Here is a 24,794-nt window from a genome sequence, read left to right on the forward strand (position 1 = left end):
ATTCTCTGCTCTGTTATAGATTGATGCAGTCTTGTGATTTTCATATTCTGGATTCATACTTCTGACTTATATCCCGTAGGCTCAGGATGATTTCCATTATTTCTGAAAGAACAACAGACCTTGCCTCTCTGCAATATGTTTTGATTTTTGAGTCCAAGTATCTCCAGTTATCCAGGGACAGAAAATACCCTGCAGCCACATTGCCCAGGCACCTAAAAACTGGTGCTAGTGCCTTGAAATATTCACACACCCCCAACCTGCAGACCTTGGCAAATCAGTGTGTAAAAAAGATGCTATTTACATTTCCCCTTCTCCCAGCAGCCGGGATATAAAAGGTCATGCCACACTTTCTTTCATTTTTTAAGTGTACTCCTATTTCAAATGTACACCAAGAAACATAATGTGGGAATGAAACACATGCATGTGTCATGCAGGTACACAAATTGAGTACCTGGGTTTGGCAGTTCCTCCATGTGGAGTCTACATGAAATGGACTGAATGTCCGTGAAATGTGCAGAGTGGCCTATAGCTTGCCTTCAGATTGGGATTCTTAATCTCCATTATTGCATTTAAGTTTGTATTTTTGTTCTCTGCCCCAATAGACAGTATGAAGATCTCATGCTGCCTGAAACATCAGAAGTGATTTATTTATTCCTGTCTTCTTGATGGTTGTAGTGTATTTTTCCTTTCTCTATATCTATCTAACTTTATTTTTTTAAAAAAAACACCTGCTGCTTCTTTGCCATTCTTGCTGGGGAACTTGCCTCTGCCATCATCAACCCGTCCCATCTCATTGTTGGGAAGAAAGTCTGTGTACTTGCCTGAGTGTGTTGTGCTGTATTCTCACTTCCTGTACACTGCCATGACTCTCTTTTTTAAGCGTTTCATTTGTACTGAGTGTGTGTTTGTCGCTTTCCACAAAAGCAAGCAGAACGAACAGCGTAAAAGCATGTTTCTCTACACAGTGTGAAGTGGATGCGTGCGTGAATGTTGAAAGCATCCGTGGGTTCATGAGAACAGTTGAAATGAGACTAGGTAACTAAACATTTCCCTTCCATTCTGTAATGGAAGGAAATTCTAGTCCCCCTATACTGCACTCCCAACATTTGGGACGGAGGCTCTCCTTAACTTTGGCTGCAAACACACCCTAAATTTAAAGCACTTGAATTCCCCCGGAGAACCCCATGAAGTGTTGTTAAGGTGTGCTGGAAACTACAGTTCCCAAGGTTCTTTGGGGAAAGCCATGTGCTCTAAATGTATGGGGTGTATGCAGCCTTCGTAAGGTCACCCAGTGAGTTTTGCAGTGAAGCAGGGATTCGTACTCTAGACATGGCTCTTTTTTGCTTCCTGTTCTGCATTGGCAACTTTCATGCACAAAAGCAGCAATAGCCAAAGAAGGGTTCAAACCAGGCAGGAGGAACCTGTGGCCTGCCAGGTGCTGCTGAACTGCCATCTAAATTGTAAATCTAATATATTATCTATATCTATCTATCTATCTATCTATGTATCTATCTATCATCTCCCACCTTTTCCCCAATGGAACTCAAGGTAGCTTAGAGATTAAAAAAAAGAAGTGCTAAAAGTTCAGGGTTGTTTAAAAAAGAAAAAAAAAAAGAGATTGTGAAGCACTCCAAAAGCATCTCTCAAAACTGAAGGAATGAGCAGTAAAATGGCAAGTGCAATTCAGCGCAAACAATTATAAAGTGATGAATGTTGTCCCCCCAAAATATGCTTACATTCATAACTCCCTTTAATCTCCGTCAGCATAGCTGATGGTCAGGCATGATGGAAGTTGTAGTCCGGCAACATTTGGAAGGCCACAGGTTTTACACCCCTGCCCTACTAAGTGTGTTTAGGATAATGTCATATGTGGGGGGAAACCCAAAGTTTGTGCAAGATGTATCTAAACTTTCACAAATAGTGTATTTGCCAGATGAACAGAGCTGGAATAGTGATCTGATTTCTCTAGAATTACCTTCACCAACTTACTGCACTCCAGATGATTTGGATAACAGCTGTAATTAGCCCCAGCCTGATGGGAGTTGTAGTCTAAAACATCTGGAGGGCAACAAGTTGGGGAAAGCTGCTGTAGAGTGTGCATGTTTAACAAGTGTATTGAGTATGTGACTAATAGTAAGATTTCATTCTTCCTCCTGTCCTTCATCTTCCCAGCAACAACTCCATAAAACTAAAAAGATGAGAGGAGGGAATGGCAGCCTAGTCTCATATATGGAGCTTGCTGCAGTAGTTATGGAGACTAAGGTCACTTCCCACATCTGTCCTTGCAAAACTGGGAAGTGTAGTTCTGTGAGGGGAGCCAGTGATCTGTAAGAGAATTCTTAGCCCCCTTGTCAAGCTACAGTTCCCAGCACTCTTTGGAAGGGGCAACATGATAGTTAAATGGAGTGCTAATATATCCACAAAGTGGGAAAGACTCAATTGGGATTTTTTTTTATAACAGCAGTATAACATTTCAGAGCTGACCTCACTAGCGAGCCCCTCTACTCTTCCCTTACCCACCAAAGAGCCAGTGTGGTGTAATGGTTAAGAGCGGTGGACTCATAATCTGGTGAACCGGGTTCGCTTCCCCGCTCCTCCACATGCAGCTGCTGGGTGACCTTGGGCCAGTCACACTTCTCTGAAGTCTCTCAGCCCCACTCACCTCACAGAGTGTTTGTTGTGGGGGAAGAAGGGAAAGGAGAATGTTAGCCGCTTTGAGACTCCTTAGGGTAGTGATAAAGCGGGATATCAAATCCAAACTCTTCTTCTTCTTCAAACCTCTTCAGAGATAGTTTCCTTGTGATGTCTAGCTGGGATTGGATCCTTCCACAGTGGTGCGGCACTAATCTGCATAGAAGTTCAGGGGAAGTCAGACAGTTAAGCTTCACTGTGTGACATTAGGTACTTCCAATGAAACAGTTGGCCCAACGGCAAAGTCTTTAAAGTTTCCCTTTGTCGTTGGCAACCTAGAGACCAGAAACTAGTGACTAGGAGGACTGAAATACGTGACAGATGATCGAATTAGATCAGAGCTGGTCCTTGGATAAACAGAAGAAAGTGGATGAGGAGATGTTTTTCTCCCTCTCTCATCATGCTTGGGGCCATTCAATGAAGTTGAATGTTGGAAGATTCAGGACAAACTCACATAAGAGGTATTAATGACCACCAACTTGGTGTAAAAGAGGATTAATGGAGGATGAGGCTATTTAGGGCTACTAGCCATGATGGCTACGCTTCTGTCTCCCCTGTTGGAGGCACTATGCCTCTGAATACCAGTTGTTGGGAACTGCTGGTGGGAAGAGTGCTGTTCTGCTCAGGTCCTGCTTTTGGGCTTCCCAGAGGCATGTGGTTAGTTGGCCACCATAAGAGCAGGATGCTGAACTAGGTAGGCCAACAGGGCTTTTCTTTTCTTTTCTTAACTTGCATCAAGTGGCTTCTATCTACGAATCAAAGTTGACCTGCAAGGGTGGAGGTCTGTTTCACTAGTATGTTCCTTGCAGGGAATGCACTGGCCAAACAGCACCCAGCAGGACTGAAGTGGAGAGGGTTTAGTTGTGTTCTACTTTGCTAGCATGTTCCCCCACAGGGATCACACATGCAAAGAAGCACCCAGCATGATTGAACCCTGCCCATCAGCTGACAACACCCAGTGATACCAGCTGATTGACAGGTGGTGTGGTTTTGGGGAAATGGCTTCACAGGTCAAATTCAACTCCCCGGCAGGCCAAGATTGGTGCATGAGCTGGACTTTCTCTACCCCTGCACTAATCGTTACCCTAAATTAGCTGTGCATAATATTGAACTTTGCTAATAACTCGCTGTGCTCATGGCTTGTGCTCTTGAATCCAGATTGAAAACAAGCAGGGTTGTGCGAAACAGAGGAGTTGAGTGACTCGCTCATTGGCTGGGCCTGTTCAAAAAGGTTTTAACATATTATAGTGGGGTGGGTCCAGCTTTTAAGTCTAAGGGCTTATGCACAATTACCTTTCCTCCACTCTTTCCAGGCACAGTCCACAATTTCAAGCTCTGGGTCTAAGCACTCCCCCCCCCCCTTTTTTTATTTTGCTCTGGACCTTTCCTCTTGAAAACCCATTCTTTCAAGCTCAATCAGAGCAAATGTCAATCCACAGAAAACCTGAATTGCTGTTTGTTCCAGTTCAACCTTAAAGAGCTGTTTTTTTGTGGGGAAAGCTTAGGGCAAAACAAACAAACAAAAACTGCTTGACCTTAGAGTGTTAATGTACAGATCTCTGCCTGGAAAGTGTGGGACAAAAGTTGAGTGTGGATAAGCCCTAAGAATAGCCATTTTAGTGCAGTTGTTTCTTCTGTCCCATCTCCTAAAGGAAGTCTCTGTACTTGAGTGAATGCATCCGTCTGCGTTTTCAGAAATGTTTGCTTCTGTTCCATGACCTCGACAGGGCGAGTGGCGCTTTGCACTGTGCAGCAAAACATATACGTTGCAGGCTCTCGAACTACGAGGCTGCTTCTCCTAAGTAAGAATTGGCCAGCAAAGCATAAGGCTTAAATCTTTCCAAAGGGTGCAGATCAAAATTGTGTGTTGCCTCGTGTTTTATTTTTTCTTTTCCACCCCTCCAGGGATGGGCAAAGAAGTGGGGAACCTGTTGATGGAGAACACACAGCTACTGGAAACAAAGTAAGACACCAGCTCATGCTCTAGAAACACTTTGCTTGTTTGCTTAGGTGTATGGCATGGACATGGTTGACTTCAGAGGACATTTGTGTGTTGCCACTTTGCTTGCTAGCATTTCGGTGACCACCAACTTAGAAGGCTTTAAAAGAGGATTAGACAAATTCATGTATAAGGGTATCAGTGGCTACTAGCCTTGATGGCTGTGTTCCACTGTTGGTAGTAGCATGTCTCTGATAATTGCAGGAAGAACTTCCAAACAGTGGTCCTTAAGAGGGTTGAGAATTGTTTCTGAAAGGGGTCACTTCTAGGGGTGTGGTGAGAAATTAAATAGGGGATCTCACAAAGGCAGACATCCATACTTGGTTTCTGCCAACAGAATCAGTGCTTCCCACAGAAAAGTCTCCGTACAACCTACCATACTGTAAAATCCATATAAATGCAGTTCAAAACAGCAAATTCATAACAAATATAACATTTGAAACCCACAATAATGTGCTAAATGAGTTTGAGTGTTGGGGGGGGGGAGGCTCGGTTAATTTCATTGTACACAGGTTGTACATTGACAATAAAGGTATTATTATTATTATTATTATTATTATTATTATTATTACTAAAAGCATCTGCAATAATCACGAAGAAACAAACCGCCCTTTCCCCCACACAACACAAGGATGATTGACAAGGGAACTAAATATTGTTATGCAAGAACCACGACAACAATTCCTAAGAAAGTAAAAGCTGCTTCAACGGGTGCAGGGCGAAATTCCCTGGGAAACCAGAGCCTACTACCCAAAAGCCCATTCTCTCTCTCACTGCTGTCCTCTAGACTAGGGTTGTAAGAAGGCATTGCTTTCAATCCTCCCCTATATTCATCACAGGCTGCACTGATACTTCTCTGCTGCAGATACTCTTCCACCAAAATGATGATATCCACCTCACTATCTGCTGTGGCACATACGTTTTTCTTTTCCTTTCCCCTGTCCTAAAGAAATGCTCTGAACATAGTGAAGAACGATTTAATTGCAAAGGTAGACCAGCTCACCGGGGAGCAAGAGGTGTTGAAAGGTGAGCTTGAAGCAGCAAAGCAAGCGAAAGCTAAGATGGAAGCTAGGATCAAGGAACTCGAAGAGGAACTGAAAAGGTGAGTGTCCTGCTATGTGTAGGCAAGTCATTCGGGACAAAAAAAGAAGGCTGATGGGTGCTAGATTCCAAGGCGATCTGTAGGGCAGCACTTGGGCTACCCTGGCTATTGTCGCAACAACACTTGGAGGCTCACAGGTTTTCCCCCTGACCCCTCTGCTAAATGGACCCTCCCACAGCACCACATCCCAGATCTTCATGAGCAAAAGCAAACCTGCAGGAGACCCAGCTGTGGTCCTTCTGTACGTATCACATTTGGTATGGCCCTCTCTACATGCCACACTCAAACAAAGAACTCAGGTGAATATTGCTGTGTGAAAAACGAGGTGGACAAATCTTGCTTCTCATTATTGTTCTTGTATTAAATCCCCCACCACCACCTTTGTAACTATTACCAAAAGTGGTCCAGTTTACATTTTGGGGGGAGCAGGGGTTCAGAATGAAGTATTACTGTCTTCTTCTTTTTACATATATGGATTGGGGTGTGTGTGTGTGTGTGTTTTATCCTTGGTTGTTGCCTTGGGCTGCTCACATAAAGCCAGATGTTCCCCTCACCTCATACGCTTTCTGTAGCAAATGTAACAATATGGCCTAGCTAGGGTAGCCATGCATCCAGATTTTCCCGGACATTACCGAAATTTCAATGGCGCAGGTGATGTCGGGGGTGGGGTGGGGAAGAGGATTTCTAAAAAGCAGCGGTTTGTCCTGGATTTTCGGCAAAATAACTGAAAAATTCTTTGGGTCATTTCTCAAAAACAACTTTGGCATTTTTCAACAATTTGTTTGTGTCTGGATTTTCACTTCTTGAAAGATGGCAGCCCTAGTGAGCAACTGAGGCCCAGGACAGCGTACCCCTGCCAAGAGGGGCTGCTGTTTAGCCTCTTCCTTTCTTTGATGTTCTTTCCTCTGTTTTCTAGAGTGAAATCCGAAGTGATCGTTGCCCGTCGAGAGCCCAAAGAAGAGGTGGAGGATGTAAGCAGCTATCTCTGTACAGAATTGGTATATTACATTATTAAAATGCCTAGGGAAGGAGGGTTTTTTTGCGGGAATGGGGGGTTTTCTTCCTCACTTACTTGAAAACTGACACCAAAGTGCATATTTTATCATCCTCAGGTGTGTGGGGCAGCCCAAAGAGGCTGTTCTTTTTGGGTTGTCACCACATCCATGACTACCGCAGCCTGGGTATAATCATATCAAAATGGAAGTACTGGATGCCACTGCAGTCCTAACCCCACTTACCTTAGCCCCATTGAGATCAGTAAGACTTGCTTCTGAGTAGACACGGTTAGGATTGCACCATTAGGGTCAGATTACCCTTACATATGTGTGCCCCCCCCCCACAAATAGTCTCTGGTATGGGGAAGGTAGGGGACTTTAAGTCTTTGCCTCCCTCCTTGTGGTCCTAAACCAAATCTCCCTTGTACATGCTAACATGAGGAGGAACATAGGAAGCTGTCTTATCTGCAGTTAGGTGACTGGTCCTCCTAGATCAGGGTTTAGCCACTCTTCCTTTTTGCCCCATTCTTTCCAAGTCCGCACTTAAAAGCTCTATGTCCAAAGTGTGGGTTTGTTTTTTGCTTTTTGCCCTGGAGCTTCTCCCCATGAAAACCTGCTCTTTAGCGCTCAATCAGAGCAAATTTCAGTTCGGGTTTTCCGCAAATTGCTGTTTGCTCTGATTGAGCTTTAAAGAGAAGGTTTGCACTGGGGAAAGTTGCGGGACAACAGCAATCACATCTCTCACTACTGCTGAGCACCATGTTCCTTCCTACCCAGAAGATTCCATCAGAATGAGGTTGGGAAAACATTGCTTTCTGCTCCCATGCAATCGCTCTGATGACATCATCCCCAAAGCTAGTTTAGGATAAGGGCAGAAACAGAAAGTAGTGTGTCCTGTCCTCGCTCATCTTCTGGGTTACAAGGAGCTTCTCAGAAAAATTACACGAACCATCTGCGGTGAGTGTGAATGCCATGCTGATACGTGGGACAAACATTTCCCCTTGACACACACAACCTCCACATACACGTTCCTTGTTGCTGAAATGCCTCCCTAAACTTTGCAGTGTATGACAAAGTTGGGTGTGTATTTTAGCTCTTCTAGCTGGTCTCCTAGCTACCCAGCAATGCTTCCTGCGACCTCCTGATCAGCAGCCCATTAGTCTTTAGCACTTACTGTTGGGACGGATGAAAGGGGCCGCATTTCGAACCTGTCCCTTCTCTCTATGCTGTCAGTGGTCACTGGGATCTCCCCCAGAGAATCATCCAGATAATGAGTATGACCAGGTAAGCTCAGCCATGCTGGGTAAGAAGGTCCAAACCTTCTTCCGCAATAGAATAAGCAGCTCTTCCCTCAGTCTCCCACCACATGTGTTTTGGGGACTTCTTTGTAGAGAAAGGCAGGCTGATTTTAATCCTGTGAGCTACTAATGTGTGTTTCAGTGCTGACTTGCTAATGCGGTTGATATGCCCATGCAGGCACCCTTAGTTCTGATGTAGAATTACCTATTCATTCTGATCTTCGGGTGAAGACAGGCATAGCACTTTTGAGAGTGGCAGAGATTGCTTGAATTCACTTTTGACTTCCTGATCTACACATGCATGATTCTTCTTTTCTATGATTCTTATTTTCTGGGAGAGGGAAACTAGAGCTTTGTACGTTTCTGGCATATTGGGGGAAAAGAAACTCTGGGTAGTTGCCTGTTGTCTAGTCTGTGATGTCATTACCTCCCCAGGTCTCCAGAACAATTTTGAAATGGTTTCGGGGGGAAATTACGAGTTGGTTTTTTGGTAATGTGAAGGGTGAACAAAAAAGCTTACAAAAGCATATAAATTCCCAATTTATTAATATATATATATATATATATATATATATATATATATATATATATATATAGAAAGATGGGCAATCTTTATGAATCATGACAGGGGGAGGAATAAGACTGAATTCATGCAACGGGTGCATTACTGCTTTGGCCACTGTTAAGACTGTTACTTCTGCCTTCTCCCTTAAATAATCCTCCACTTTTGCATTGTATTACACTGTTTACAAATTAGGCTTCCTCCTGTTGCAGGAAGTTTGGCTATGCATGGGCTTAATATGAGTTGCCTAACCCATATTAACACTTCGCTCCTAACGGCAGGCTAGTTAGACTTGGATGCTAACTAGCATTACCTTGGAGGCTTGCAGAACACGAATTAGCTTTTCGCTCATCACTTCTCCAGATGTCACATTTTCGTCGCTTATATGAAGTTGTAGTTAGATTCTCTTTGCTAAAATTAACTGGGGGGGGGGTACACCTGGAAGAAGCTAACAATTGTTGCTTTAGTCTCCTGGCTTCATGCTTTACTAACCTTAATCCCCTTCCATTTCCCATTGGTTGAAGCCGTCCTCCTCCCCTCTGCAGGACAACATTCCCATAGCTCAGCGCCGGCGGTTCACCCGCGTGGAGATGGCCCGGGTCTTGATGGAGCGCAACCAATACAAGGAGAGGTTGATGGAGCTGCAGGAGGCTGTCAGGTGGACCGAGATGATCAGGTATGGGGGTGTGTGCTTTATTATTGCAGCATCGTAAAAGTGTTGAGAGGAACCTAGCAGGTGGGCTAGAGGTGCTCTGTGGTTCTGGAGTACCAGTGGTCATTTTGCGTGAGACGCAGAATTCAACACCCTGATCACCTCAGCATCACGCAAAAAACCCAGTGGGTTTCTAACTCTCATTGGCTAGGTCTAAATGTATTCTAGCACCTCAAGAATCTTAGTGTTTATTTAAAAAAGAAGAAATGCAAAAACCCAATTATAGCCTTTACATGTGGCTTCATCTCATGTAATTGGGTTAGGGATTGCAGCCTTAACCCGTGACTATTATTATTTGTTCATATACTTGGTTTTAATGTGGGGTTTGTTTGTTTGCATTGTAAGTAACTTGAGAGACTTTCGTGGGAAAAGCAACAAATAAATATAAATAAAATAAAATAGTTGCTCGCTTTTGTAGTGTGCAAGAGTTATGTATGATGTGGTTTATGTTGGATTGTGTTATGATTAGGTGAGGGTTGTTGCATTAAAGTATATTCTATGCACAATAAGGTTTTTATTGTGGGTTTGTTCCGGCATGCCTAATGAAGATGTACGTTTATAATTATTTATATGGATGCTCATTTTTATTTTTTTTACAAATTTATAAAAATTCTATTTACTGGAACTGTTTCAAGGCTTTCCCTTTCTTTTTGCTTCTGGGCCTTCATTGCAGATGTCATTTGTAGCTGAATCCTGAAACCAACAGGCATACTAGTCCTCAGATCCCCAAATTAACCTTTTTTGCCATTTTTTTGTCCGCTCATCTGTCCAGCTGTTTAATAATTATCTATTGTATTTGTTCACAGAGCCTCTCGGGAGCACCCTTCTGTCCAGGAGAAAAAGAAATCTACTATTTGGCAATTGTAAGTAGTGTGTTTGCTTGTGAACTGTGAAATGCAGAAGGACGTGTGCAGTAGAGACTTTTCTGTACAGTCAAGTAAAAGCACATTAATTCTACCAGTTCATTTTTACTGACAAAGTTGCATATTTGGATGTGAGAAGGGAGGTAATATCACTGGTGCGACAGATAGCCTGTGCTGCCTCTTGACATTCTTTATGTTTAAACCTTGCGCATTCCATCAGATGAGGGTGTGTGAAGACAACTTCAACACACCCAGCACTTTCGGGTAGCTGCTGGGGCTCAAGAGTTTCCAAAAAGCACATCACCTAACCATCCTTCTCTGTCCTCTGTAGCTGCAAACTCTCATTTTAAATTTCCCATTGTGCCACAGAACACCGTTGTGTTGAGTGCTGCAGAGCATTATGGGAAGTTTAAAAAGATGGCTTCCAAGGTGCTAACATAATGCCAGGTAAAGAAGGGCCCCCCAAGATGGTACTTTGCCAAGACCCCTCTCAATCAAAGGGAATAAATAAAATATTAAAGATGAGCAGTTGTGGCAGTGTGCTGCTTCACATCCTCCAGCAACCCTGGATGGATGGGGTCTTCAAGTTCAGAAGATGTGGCTTTCGGATAGGGTTAAACTCTGGTCCACTATATATTAAGGTAAAGGTACCCCTGCCTGTACGGGCCAGTCTTGCCAGACTCTAGGGTTGTGCGCTCATCTCACTCTATAGGCCGAGAGCCAGCGCTGTCCGCAGACACTTCCGGGTCACGTGGCCAGCGTGACAAGCTGCATCTGGCGAGCCAGCGCAGCACACGGAACGCCGTTTACCTTCCCACTGGTAAGCGGTCCCTATTTATCTACTTGCACCCGAGGGTGCTTTTGAACTGCTAGGTTGGCAGGCGCTGGGACCGAATGACGGGAGCGCACCCCGCCGCGGGGATTCGAACCGCCGACCTTTCGATCGGCAAGTCCTAGGTGCTGAGGCTTTAACCCACAGCGCCACCCGCGTCCACTATATATTGCTGAACTATAATTCCTGAGCATTGTCCACAATGGTTGGGGCTGATGGGTATTGTCATCCAACAACATCAGGAGTACCACAGTTTCCCCACCTGATCATTTTCAGACTCAAGCATGCAAACAGCAGATGAAGTGCCAAATTTATTCTTGCACAATATGCTCTCCCATTAAAACCCAAACATAGTACAACTCCTTGCCTCATCCCATGTCAGGAACTTCTCTAATGTTTAGTTGGAGCAACTGTCCAGTAACTTCCATTTAGGATTCTTTCTGTTTCTCATTTTTCCAATTTTAAATTCAGTTCTCCTCATTTTTGCTGCAATTTGCACTTTAAAAAAAATCCTCATGAATACGCATCAGCATTTTAGTGCACATTTCTCCTAATAAATATATATTTTTGGATACACTTTTGATTAATATGCACATTTTTGCAAGCAGTTTTTCCAAAACTAAGTATTTTGTATGTTATCTTCACTAATAGATAACATCTATTTTTATGCATTTTTTACACATTGTTTGGTTGGAGAAATGCACTGCAAAATTCCAAGAATGAATTTCAAAGGGTTGCTGTGTTTCGATTTGTGTATTGGGTCTGAGAAGCGTGATTTAGGTAGTTTCTCATTAAAATGCACACAAATAACCCCCCCCCCAATTCATACTCCTGTACCTCTTTTCTTGATGGGGTAAGCGCCCGTTGCTCGGTCCCTGCTCCTGCCAACCTAGCAGTTCAAAAGCACGTCAAAGTGCAAGTAGATAAATAGGTACCGCTGCAGCGGGAAGGTAAACGGCGTTTCCGTGCGCTGCTCCGGTTCTCCAGAAGCGGCTTAGTCATGCTGGCCATATGACCCGGAAGCTGTATGCCGGCTCCCTCGGCCAATAAAGCGAGATGAGCGCCGCAACCCCAGAGTCAGTCACAACTGGACCTAATGGTCAAGGGTTCCTTTACCTTTACCTCTTTTCTTCTTCTTTGGGATTAACAATACAAAACTCATGATTTAACACCTTTGGCTTCCTTCTTTCTCCCCAGCTTCAGCCGCCTGTTCAGCTCCTCCTCCAGTCCTCCACCTGCCAAAAGGAGTTACCCATCAGTGAACATCCATTACAAATCTCCCACGGCAGCTGGGTTCAGCCAGCGCCGTAGCCACACTATGTGCCAGATCTCTGCTGGGAATCGCACCCTTGAGTTCTTCCCGGATGAGTGAGTTCATCGACCACTTTGGCTAAAGTTCCTGCTGTGGCTTGTCCTAATTGCTTGGCGGAAACCCAGAAAGTATAGCTTCAAAGCATGTGCTGACCAGATTTTGACAAGGCTGGACATAGTCTGTGGCTGCTTGGAATCCAGCGTCCTGCAAATCTCCTTTTCATTACTTTATAATAATAACAATATTTCAGGGAAAACTTAAGAATGAACAAGATAGTGAAGCACATCAAAGTAAAGAGGGGAACACGTTTTGCGTGTTAATATTTATTCAAATATTTGCCCTGAAAAATGCAACATGCTTGTCAAAGAAGAGAGGAAGACATGCATAAACTGGACATATCTATATATTGCCTCCAATGTTATTTTTACTCAGAGTAAACCCATGAAAATAATAGCCCTGGGTTAGTCATGTTCATTCGTTTCAATGGACCTCTGAGTAGAACTAAATAGCACATCACAACCCTAATAGTAAAAAGGGCCTATCTTTGATTCCCACAGAACTAAGGTTTTGACGAATGCTTTTTGGATGGATTTTCATCCTCGGTGGATTTTTAGCACCCAGTGTTGCTCAGGAATTCTAAGGACCACCCCCAATCAGTTTAGTCTGGGAATCAATAATTAAAATCAGTGCAGCTCAGAAAGGTTCCTTCCACCTTCTTGATTCAAAATGGTGTCCAAGTGTATCCAAACCTAGAAAAAAGAAACCCAGCGTCTTGGTTTCAGAATCTGTTGTGCAAAAATTGGCCATGCTATCTGAAGAGGTGTCCAAATGCTTAGAGAACAGATTAAAAAAAATACTTTCTAAAATATATAGTAGGAGATCTCCTTGGTTGACTGCCATAGCTTTCCTCCCCTGCTTTGTGTTTATTATTGACTAAGCTTCAACCACTCTCTCTCTTTTTCCTTTCACTCCGTGAATCTCTGTCTTTCTGCTGCCACGGCAATGCTTCCTTGACCCTCTGCCTCTCGTTTCTAACCATAGATTGAGAAGTAACACTGTTGCGTCTCTCCTCAGTGACTGTACGTCATCCGCACGTCGCGAGCAGAAGCGCGAGCAGTACCGCCAAGTCCGGGAGCACGTGCGGAATGATGACGGTCGCTTGCAGGCCTGTGGCTGGAGCCTGCCTGCCAAATACAAGCAGGTAGGCCTCGTTCACCGAGAGGCAAGAGAGGTGAAGTTCGGTTTATTGAATTTGTGGAAATGTTTCCCACAACAACTACAAAAGTCCTGGTGTTGATTTACAGCAAGAATAAAATGCAGTCATTAAAATACGTATGCTGTAACATCATTGAGGCCGAGAGGGGGTACACAATCGTCTGGGCGACCCAGGACCGCCATACACATTGCCCAGGCTTGCACCCCACGGAAGTCACTTCAGTGCTGCTAACTCAGTGGTTTGACTTCACCTCCAGAGGCGCACTTCATTGTCTCTTGAGACAGATGGATGCCAACAATTAACCTGTGGGCACTATCAAAATTGTCTATTAGCATATGAGCTAGATAGCTTTATAGTTGCCACATGTGTGTTACATGTGTGTCACACACATGTGTGTGTGTGTTATTTCTCCTGGTTGGCCACTGAAAGGAACAGGTTGTTGGAGAAAATGGCCCTTTGATGTGCTCTTATGTTCTTACTCAGTTTGGCAGCTGGAAATCACATTTTGGTTGAGAGCTGAATCACGTCCTGTCCTTTCTGTCCCCAATAGCTGAGTCCCAATGGTGGCCAAGAGGACAACCGGATGAAAAATGTCCCAGTGCCTGTATATTGCCGCCCACTAGTGGAAAAGGACCCTACCATGAAGGTAAGTGTCACATATGTGCAAAAGCTTCCCATTTCTTTTAGCAGATAGTTCTGTCGTTGCTGAATGTTGCGTCACAAGTTCAGGCATACCTTCATGCGAATAATCTACTTGTCGAACAGAAGTGACGAAGATGTCCCAACAGTTGCCGCTCCCCTCCTGCCAAGCTTTTCAAGGCAAGGCAAGCTCACTCTCGGAGCTCTCTTGCCCTACAAGTCTGCTGTGCACACACATGATGCACACTTCATCTGGGAGGATGCATCTGATTCCAGCTGTGAAGGCAGTGCTTGTTTCCTGGCAACGAGTCTGTGTGCTGCCCCTTTGCCTCCAGCTCCACCCCCAGCTCCTTCTCTATCCTCTTGCTGGCCAAAGTCCTCCCACTTCCCTGATGATGCTCTACATTCCACCAGGGGCAGAGGAGAGCCAGCAGATCTGCTTCTCCCTCTCTGACATCTAGAGTTCCAAAGGGAGGGGCTCTCCCCTCCATTCCCAGGTGCCAGCCTTACAGCACCCACCCTTTATCTCTCCTTCTCTGTTTTCCTCCTCCTCTTCCTGATTTATCTGGGGTTGCCAAGCCATGCCAGATTCTGATGGAGCGAAGGAGCCTGTGATGGGAGCTTTCTACACAGATAATAGTAGCCCTGGTTTGGATAGATATAGTCGTGTTTCCTTTTCACGGGCATCTAGTATGTTTCCTGTGCTGGTTCACATTCCCAAGACTCATCAACCTTTGTTCTGGAGGCCCAGTGGCACAGAGGTCTCTAGAGCTGTACCCTTGCTTGCAGCATTCCCTTAGGATGGATCATTGGGTTTGTGCTGAATTCTGATTTATTGCAGATCATATTTGAGAACAAAGATACTGCAAAGATGATCAATCATGCCAAGTGGCTCACCTCTTTTTACCCCGCCCCATACAAAAAAAATCTCTTCTTCAAACTCCTTTCTTTGTCTTTTTAGTTGTGGTGTGCAGCTGGTGTCAACTTGACAGGTTGGAAGCCTGTGGAACCAGATACTGGAAATGGGCAGAAACCAGATCCAGGATGTGACCCTCTCACTTGCGACCGAGAAGCAGAAGGAGAGAGCACCAAGAGTAATCACACATCACCGGAAAAGAAAAAGGTTGGGGAGGAGAGCTGTCCATTTCTCCCACTTTCCTGCTTATGCATTTAAGTGTGACTTCCTGAGCTATTTTTCATAAGCTGGATACACAGCAAAGCAACAATCATGCACTCTAACATCAATTAGGCATTCACCATGCTTTTTTAATGAAGCATTTGTGGTTCTACAGGAGATATAAATACTGGATTTAGTGGCTGGTATCTGGGCTGCACTTAGATGAGAGAGGGGCTACTGTACATTTTGAACAAGATGCAAATACCAGCCATGGGGCAGGGGAGCTATTCTGATCAGGGGCACAGTGGGGACAAAGGGTTAAATCCCAGCAATCCCTTTTTATAGTGGGGATCCCTCAGCAGTTATTTAGGTGTTTTGAATCCATAGAATTGCTAATAACATGAATAGCACAGTCCTAAAAATAACACAGAGGGAGGTGATTGTAAATCATCTCGCCCAGAGACACTGGCAATCTTAAACATCTGTGAGACTCTGTGATCACATAGAAGCCCAACAGGTATGGGGAATCTCAGGAACTGGGGCTCACTGTGGCCTTCCAAGCTTCTTTCTCACACCTGCTCATACTGCTTCGCATTCCTTGGATGTTTTTGCCCTTGAGCACCAAAACTGCCTTTTGCTTGCCTGGATGGAGAAACAGGTGTTTAGGAACAGCTCCGCTGTACAAAGCTAACACTTACATCCAGTGCTCCTCCTAGTTTTACCCCTGGCCCTGCCAACCCTGGCCCTCTGAAGGTTGCCCAGAAAAGGAATGCAGCCCTTGAGCTGAGAAAAGGTTCCCCACTCATATCCTAGAAATTCATTGTGAATATGCTTTTGCACTCAGCGCCTCCCTGCCTCCCGCATTCCATGCTGGAGCGAGAGCCAGGTACTGAGACGAACTGCGAGTGAACCCTGTTCCCCGACCCTGGGGTGAACTTGCAAGGATAATTACCCTCAATCATCCTTGTTTTTCCTTCGCCAACGAAGCTTAATGGAGCTGCCTCCATTAAGGCAGACCGGAACCGGAAGCCTTCCCACCCGCCACATTCTCTCTTTCTCTCTCTCTGCATTTTTGCTGTTCTGCAGGCCAGAGAGTTGCACGAGATGGATGCCACATCCAGCAGAGTGTGGATCCTCACAAGCACCTTGTCTACAAGCAAAGTTGTGATCATAGATGCCAACCAGCCAGGGACGGTGGTGGATCATTTCACCGTATGCAATGCTCACGTCCTTTGCATCTCCAGCATTCCAGGTAAGTGAATGACTCATCATAGCAGTTTAGGCGCTGTTTCCAAAGCTGGCAAACCCGCAGGGAAGGAGATCGCAACCTAGAATATGAAAGGGATCTTGCCAGTTCCACCCATAAGGCAGGTATTTTAAAAACCATAAGTCGTGCACACTTGAAATGTGGTACTGTAGTGAATCAGGGCCTGTGTATTGGCCCTGGGGCTGGGCTCTCTCAGCCCTGCTCTCACTCATTCGCCCCCACACAGAGAGATGTAAACAAACATATAACCTCTTGTAGGGGCAGAGGAGAAATTATGTTTGGTTAAGGGTTTTAATGTGAACCTACCTAATTCACACTTTCTGAAACAGTATGCTGATCAAAACATAGCCTATCCTATCCTGAAGGGAAAAAAAGAAACAGATACATAGCTATCCTTTCAGATTTAAGCTCCTCTGAATTTTGTTATGCAGTTCTCTCCTGAAAAAAATGTGTTTAAAAAATTGTATATTAGAGGAAAGGGTGCATAAAAATTAGTGAAAATAACATACAAAGCCCAAGAGTATGAATATCAGTCAAAAGTGCACGCAGAATGTATATTAGGAGAAAGTTGCACTGAAATGCTGCTTAATTTTCATGAGTACTCTTTTTAAAGAAATGTACATTAAAAAAATTACTGCAGAAATGTGAGCTTAAGCTTGGAAATGTTAGAATGAAGGAAAGCAAACCTGACGAATTTGCCTACTCCCCCCATGTGCAAATGCACACACACACACGCACACACAGAGCCTCTTCTCTCCCACAAAAAGCCAAATCTCCTTAAAACAAGAACCATAATAGAAAACAAATGCTAGCAGCGTAAAGGCCAAGCTAGACATGACATTAGGTGCGTGTTTGCATTGAACACGTATGTTTTTTAAAATACAAATAGTTGCCGTGGAACGGGGCTGATAATAGGATTCATTTTATGAAACAATGTGTTTCTTAACAGTTTTGCAGAAATGTAGTGGGGCAAAATTCCACCCCACATCCCTTATGTATGTCAATGTATAAATAGCAGTCATGATTTTACTATTGCTTTGGAATATACCAGTCATCCACATTCATTCATTTAATTTCATTGCCTGATTGTTTCACATAATGAAGCAATGTAACAATAAAATAAAAAAATTCAAGTCCAATGTAGATAAGTCTGAGATTAAAAATCTTCACTTAAAAGACTTCATTGGGAAGGAAGATCTTTAGTAGGCAGAAGTATAATTTTAGCGTGAGCAAGGAGCATTATTGGAACTTGGCACAACTTGGCCTGTCATGCTGATAAGGCTGTTGGGCACAGAGATTATATACAGTGACCCAGGAGGCTTTCCTTTCCCTTCTTTGCAGCGGCCTGTGACACTGACTATCCTCCTGGAGAAATCTTTCTGGAAGGGGACATAAATCCCGAAGAATCCTCTGAAACCGACGGCGTCTTGGCGGGCATCACCCTGGTGGGCTGTGCGACCCGGTGCAATGTGCCCAGCAGCAACTGCTCATCCCGCGGAGACACTCCAGTGCTGGATAAAGGACAGAGTATGTCTCAGGTCACCATATGAGTATGTCAGTGAAGGGTTGGTTCAGCTTTTCTTCTTTAAATACACCCATTTTACAGGTTTCAATGAAAAGGCTTCAAATTCAGCTATATGGGGCAAACACAGAGCAGTCAAATGACCCCAACATGTAATGAAATCATGATGTCCACAAACACCCTTCCCAGTGTAAATAATGGGAACATTTCCTGCTCATCAGGGAAGAAGGAAAAATGTTGGGGGAAAGGAGAAAAGAATGACGGGAAAGACAAAAGAAGGGGAGGAGCTGACAGGTGTGTGTGTGTGTGTATAAAGCTTGAGTTTGACTGAAATCTAAAAACATGTTGCCGCTACAGAGTAAGTACAGTGGTACCTCAGGTTACAGACGCTTCAGGTTACAGACGCTTCAGGTTACAGACTCCACTAACCCAGAAATAGTACCTCGGGTTAAGAACTTTGCTTCAGGATGAGAACAGAAATTGCACAGCGATGGCGCGGCAACAGTGGGAGGCCCCATTAGCTAAAGTGGTACCTCAGGTTAAGAACAGTTTCAGGTTAAGAACGGACCTCCGGAACGAATTAAGTTCTTAACCCGAGGTACCACTGTACTCTTAAAAGATTAACTCACTGCCTTGAATAAGATTTCTTGTGAGTGCTGCTAAAAAGGCAGGTTATCTGAATTCAGCTGGGAAATGACAATAAATCTTCTTTTCCTTCTGGAAAACCCCCTATGTGGAAATTATAATAGTTCTGCTCAGCAATATGCTCCTTCACAGGGTGTTAGCCACATCCACACTCTTATACCACTTTAACCGTCACGGCTCTCCCCAAATAATCCTGGCACCTGTGGTTTGTTAAGGATGCTGAGAGTTGTTCCCCCACAGAGCTGCAATTCCCTGCACCCGTAACAAACTACAGCTCCCAGAATTCCTTGGGGGGAAGCCATGACTTTTAAAGCTGTTTATGGTGAGGCGTCAGAGGTCCTTATATTTGTGGTGGAAGGAAAGGGACAATGGAGTAAAGAAGGTATGACATCAGTTCCAGCCAAGCCAAATCCCAGTAGGGAGAAGGCGCTGGCAGGCTTCATAGGGGTGAAGCCTTAGGATACACCTACCCAATGCCCCAACGAGGGACTACTGGGTTGTATTCAGCGGGGAAATAAAAGTGTGATGTGACACCCTGTCCTTCATAAAAACAACTGTGGTTGCAAGCTATGTGTGGAAAGGAAGAGAAGGGCAGGGATACAGGGTCTTTTGGGGGATTTCCCATGGAAGCCCAACAAGCAGTCAGCTGATACTGCAGCTGGCTGTTCATCTGATGGACATAACCTGATTTCTCTACATCCCATCTCTTGCCTTTTCCTTCTGCTTTCCTGCCTTCAGATGAGGTGCCTGCCGTGAGCAACGGCAAGATCAACCAGTCCCAGTCCACCGAGGAAGCGACAGAAGCTACAGAGGTGCCAGAGAATGGGGTACACGAAATGGAGCCAGCCCAAGTCTGCCCGGGCCCCCTTACGGAACATGTGTTTACAGACCCAACCCCAGTTCAAGTGCCTGTGAGGCAAAACAGGTAGGGGGAATGCTCCTTAAAGCCTGCTCTTCCTTGTCTTGAATGAGGAGGCTTATTAATTCAGGACAGACAAAAGAAAGTATTTAATTAAAGAATTCATTCCTCCCAATAAAGAGCGACGGCCACCAACCTGGGTGGCTTTAAGAGGGAATTAGATGTATTCATGTGGGATAAGGCTATCAATGCCTATTGGTCACAAAGGCTATGTTCTATCTCTAGTGTCTGAGGCAGGCTACCTCTTAAGACCAGCTGCTGGGAGCTGCAGGAGGGGGACATGTTGTTGTACCCAGGTCCTGCATGCAGCCTTCCCATAAGCCCATTATGAGAATAGGATCCTGGGACGAGGTGGGCCTTGGGCCTGTTCCAACAGGGCTCTTCTTACATTCCTATCAGTTTTATTGACAGTCCAAGAGAGGGGCCTGGAGAAATCATGTCAGTGCTGCTAATGCAGCAAAAACAACACAGGAGGCAGTAGTTGCCAAGATATTAGTCTCTGCAGCCACAGCAGCAGCTGTGATTCCCCAGCGGTCTGACTTCACCTCCAGAGATGCTCTCTCTCCATTGGATTCCAGCAGTTTTTAAAACCATTTCCCACATAGCCTCTGAGGCAGCTAACAAACCGAATGAAAATGACACAAAACGGGGTGCAAACATTTAAGGCAGAACCATGTTAAGAATCGGTTAACAAACTTGCCTCTAGCAAAAGTAATATTTTTCAGTTTATTGCCTAGATCCAACCTGTAGTGTGTTTTTCCCCCACCCCCTCCACAGTGAAAACGGGCAGCCAAAGATGGAGTCGAGCACAGCAGCCCAGGAGCAAGAGGCAAATGGAAACGCGGCTGGCACTACCACAAGCGCTGCCCCTACCATGTGGCTGGGAGCACAGAATGGCTGGTATGTCTCTCTAGCCCACAGTGGTGGCTTGGCGAACCATTGATAACGTCAGTCTCTAGGCTCCAAGCAAGAAGCATTGAAAACAGCACAGTGCAAGGCAAAATGGTGGAATAATTGGGTTCAGAGCAAAAGCAAATGCCCCCCCAGATGAAAACACTTCTTAGCACAGCGTTGGGGGACCTGTGTCAGTCTAGATGCTGATATATTCCAACTCCCATCAGAGCTGGCCAGCATGGGATGGGGGGTTGATGGGAGTCTCAGTCCAACAACATCTGGAAGAAATTAGGTCCCCAATCCCATATTAGAACTTACAGGGGAATCTGCCAGTAATGTGACTTACTGTCAGGGTCCAGCATGGGGCAGAGAGGCCATTCTGCAAACAATCGGATGTTGGGGTCCTGGGGTGCAAAGCTGGCTGTCAGTCCAGGGCCCCAGATATGAGTAGTTTAGTCCCAGGCAAGTGGAGGCTGACTTCTGAAAGCAACAACCAGATCAGGTGGGCAGGAAGGCTAATTCAAGGCAGGCTGGGAGGTCAGATAGAGGAAGCGTGACATTGCACAGTCCAAGCAGTGAAGCACACCGCCCAGAACCGCTTTGAAGCCGAGATTTCACAGGGCCTGGTAGAAGACGATTGGTCAGCTGATGGGCTGCTCAGTTAGGCTCCATTCCTGGCATCTCTAGGTAGGACTGGGGAAATCCCATCTGAAATTGTGGATAGCTGCTGCCAGTCAGTGTAGACAACACTGGGCTAGGTGGACCAATGAGTGACACAGTGTAAGGCTGCTTTATGGCCCAGTTTGGTGTGGGGCTCGGGGACTGTACTGCCTAACTAAACTACCTTTCCCCCAGGTTGTATGTGCACTCAGCAGTCTCAAACTGGAAGAAATGTCTACACTCAATCAAGCTGAAGGATTCAGTGCTGAGCCTGGTGTAAGTAGAGATGCTGAACTTGGTGTCTATGACTTGATACATAACCAACTATGGATATTCACATCTTTTAGAAAACTTGCTTGTCTGGTCAGTAGAGGGACTGTATCTCTATAGAAGAGCACCTGTGTCACATGGAGAAGGTCCAGATTCAGTCCTTGGCATCTCCTGCTTCAAAAAGTGCCTGGTGGTGGTGGGTTATGGGAAAATCCCTCTACCTAACACCTTGGAGAGCCATCACTAGTTCAGAGCTGATAGCAGCACTCAGCTGGACAGACGATATAGGAAAGCAGCTTTCTATATAAAGGGGAAAGGACCGCAGCTCAGTTGTAGAGTGCATGGTTCTTATGCAGAAGATCTCGGGCTCAGTTCCTTCCTGTTAAAAGGGAATCAGTTGATGTGAAATATCTCTTCCTGAGACCCTGCCAGTGAGAGGGGATGCTACTAGGCTAAATAGGCAAATCATCTGACCCTGGTAGAAAGCAATTTCCCATGTTCCATATTTGCATTAGACATCATGGAATTTTAGAGTTGGAGGGCACTCTTGAGGGTCATCTAGTCCAACCGCCTTCAATGCAGGAATTGTACCATGGAACTTCATTCTCCATCAAGATTCCCAAAATATTTAAATTATGTAAAGCAAGGGCTGAAGAGTCATACCACCCATCTCCCTGAAGAAACCAACCAGCAGAAATCCTGCTCAGCCACCAACCTGCAAACGGCACAATCTTCTGACAGTTCAAGAGGCCTTGCCAATGACCCTAAGGGGCTAGAAACTTTTCTTTTATGTTTTAAACTGAGAGCTTAGATCAACAATACGTTGAATTCATTGCCTGTTTCCTGTGCTTGCATGGTGCGATCATACAGTATAACTTAACTCACAGTTGTTGTTCATGTTTCTGCACAGTGTTATTACATGTCACTGCCTTGCTTTGAAACTAATCCTTCCCCCCCCCCCCAATCCCATGTACGTTCAGGCACGTGAAAGGACGTGTTCTAGTGGCCCTGGCTGATGGAACCCTAGCCATATTCCATCGAGGAGAAGGTAGGTCCAACATTGTGGGGAATGATGTAGTTTTGCTGTAAATCTGGGGAAAGGCCTTGCAGTCAGATTTGGGAAATCAGGACTGGTGGGATTCAAAGGGACAAGTTTTCCTTCCATGGAAGCTTTCCTCCTGGTTAGAGGAGTAGAGGTTTTTGGGGGGCGGTGGATAGGATTTCAGTTGGAACCACACGGGGTCAAAGTGTTAAAGCCCTTCCTCCTGCATACCACAGTTCTGATCCAGCTACCTGTCCAGAGCAAACTTCCATAGAATCAACAGAATTGCAGAGTCAGAAGGATGCAGGAATCACAGCTAAAGAATCCCTAACAGATGGCCAGCCAACCTCTGTTTCAAAACCTCACATATAGTTTGACCCTGACTTATCTGCATATCTTAACTAACAGAACCTGGTAGTCAAAAGAGGTTTTAGTACATGCCGCAGAAGCTTGGAAAATCCCAGTTTTCCAATGTACAAATATGAAACCATTTTAGATTTGCTTCTCCCCAGTCCAGCCCACATGGGTGGAAGAGAGCAAGAGCACCCCTGCTTTGGTTATTTTTCCTCCCCTGACCCCTGTTACTCAAGCAAGACAGGAAGCCCTCTTATACTCCTCCCTGTCCAAAAGCATCCAATGGCCAGTGGTGGGCGGAGTTTGTCCAGGGTCTGAAAGTACTTCCCTGAGAAGCTGTCCCCTGCAGTTCAGTGGCTCACCACACAGGGCAGCGGTCCACAGATCCCAGAAACACCTGATACATCAAGACCACTGAGAATCAAACCAGCCCTCTCTACCCATCTTCCTTCCTTCTTTCCTGTGCGTTTATCTCTAGACGGTCAGTGGGACCTCAGCAATTACCATCTCATGGACCTGGGTCACACACACCATTCTATTCGCTGCATGGCTGTGGTGTATGACCGAGTGTGGTGCGGCTACAAGAACAAAATCCACGTCATCCAGCCCAAAACAATGCAGATAGAGGTATGGCAAGGGTGTCTCTGAACGAAGGAACATGGCAGAGAATCTAGGAATGCTTTCTAACTAAAAGTACTGTTGGGATTGAAAGTGTTCATTGGCTCATCAATCAATGAAGGCTTTGAGTGGCTAATTCATGTGAGCCTGTTTTAATCAAAAAGGTCAAGATTTTTACTGGGGAAACTGCAATTTAAGGGCACCATCTTTTATTGCTAAGATTCTCTCATTTGGGGTGAAGGAGGCATCCAACGGAATTGGGTAGTCGGGATTTGCCAATGTGGTAGCCGTCTTACACCTGGAGAGACCTTCTCTGACCTCCACAGGCTTCCCTCCCCAGTTGAAGGAAGCAGACATGGTTCCCCTCCTATTTTATCCTCACAGCAATCCTGTGAGGTAGGTTAGGAGGAGAGATAGTAAACAACCAGATCCAACTGAGTTTCGGGGTCAGGGCACCGGACCCTCAGCCTGAGAAGAATTGCTATTTCCTGAACGTCATTTCTTGAACGACGACTCTGGCGATTAAGTAAGAGGGCAACCATTGTGGAAACCCTGAGAATATTTCCCTTTTCTCCATGCCCTTTCCAGAAGTCCTTTGATGCCCACCCTCGCCGGGAGAGCCAGATCCGACAGCTGGCTTGGATTGGGGACGGTGTTTGGGTTTCCATCCGCCTGGATTCTACGCTGAGGCTGTACCACGCTCACACCCATCAGCATCTCCAGGATGTAGACATTGAGCCCTATGTCAGCAAAATGTTAGGTAAATGAAACAGCACGAGAGGCAGCCCTTTGGCGCAGGGGTGGGGACTAGTGCTGTCTGAATGAATGAATATGATCTTGGGCTTTTCAGTGACCTACACTACCCTAACTTACTCTGTTTGTGCCTCTCATCCAGGCACCGGAAAGCTGGGTTTCTCATTTGTGCGGATTACAGCGTTACTCATTGCTGGCAACCGTCTGTGGGTAGGGACAGGCAACGGGGTTGTCATTTCCATCCCTTTGACGGAGAGTAAGTAGACTCCATTTTCATTTCTTCTGCTCTATGCGTTTTTCTCTGTGTGTGATTTTCTCCAACCGCTTCCCCCTCCTAGCAAGAGGATTTTCCGTGTGTGGATTCCAGCCCTTCACACAAGCTGACCCAAATCCAGCAGACTTTGCTTTTTGTTTTTCAAGCTTGCATTCATCCAGCTCTTAACTCGTTGCAGTGAAGCTTGCACAACGAATATCCATTGTAGATTGTGCTTATCACAGAGGCAAATGTTAAG

General features: G+C 45.2%; 1 protein-coding gene across 22 annotated transcripts in view; it reads left to right on the forward strand.

Moving 5' to 3' along the window:
* The window catches only part of MAPK8IP3 (mitogen-activated protein kinase 8 interacting protein 3), a 68,885-nt gene that overhangs the window by 33,778 nt on the left and 10,313 nt on the right, over positions 1-24,794 (forward strand). For 8 of the 22 annotated variants that reach the window (XM_083412515.1, XM_083412511.1, XM_083412507.1 and 5 more), the window contains 18 exons: positions 4,597-4,654; positions 5,640-5,792; positions 6,709-6,790; positions 9,172-9,323; positions 10,166-10,222; positions 12,252-12,422; positions 13,408-13,567; positions 14,133-14,228; positions 15,183-15,344; positions 16,425-16,590; positions 17,947-18,132; positions 19,511-19,697; positions 20,469-20,591; positions 21,441-21,521; positions 22,496-22,563; positions 23,390-23,538; positions 24,118-24,289; positions 24,425-24,538. In XM_083412515.1, the coding sequence (XP_083268641.1) occupies positions 4,597-4,654; positions 5,640-5,792; positions 6,709-6,790; positions 9,172-9,323; positions 10,166-10,222; positions 12,252-12,422; positions 13,408-13,567; positions 14,133-14,228; positions 15,183-15,344; positions 16,425-16,590; positions 17,947-18,132; positions 19,511-19,697; positions 20,469-20,591; positions 21,441-21,521; positions 22,496-22,563; positions 23,390-23,538; positions 24,118-24,289; positions 24,425-24,538 (2,337 nt within the window). The remainder of the gene's footprint in view (positions 1-4,596; positions 4,655-5,639; positions 5,793-6,708; positions 6,791-9,171; positions 9,324-10,165; positions 10,223-12,251; positions 12,423-13,407; positions 13,568-14,132; positions 14,229-15,182; positions 15,345-16,424; positions 16,591-17,946; positions 18,133-19,510; positions 19,698-20,468; positions 20,592-21,440; positions 21,522-22,495; positions 22,564-23,389; positions 23,539-24,117; positions 24,290-24,424; positions 24,539-24,794) is intronic. The other 14 variants (XM_083412501.1, XM_083412503.1, XM_083412505.1 and 11 more) reach the window with 7 other exon arrangements.

This window comes from Podarcis tiliguerta (genome assembly GCF_965153285.1).
Source record: "Podarcis tiliguerta genome assembly, chromosome: 14".
Taxonomy (NCBI): domain Eukaryota; kingdom Metazoa; phylum Chordata; class Lepidosauria; order Squamata; family Lacertidae; genus Podarcis; species Podarcis tiliguerta.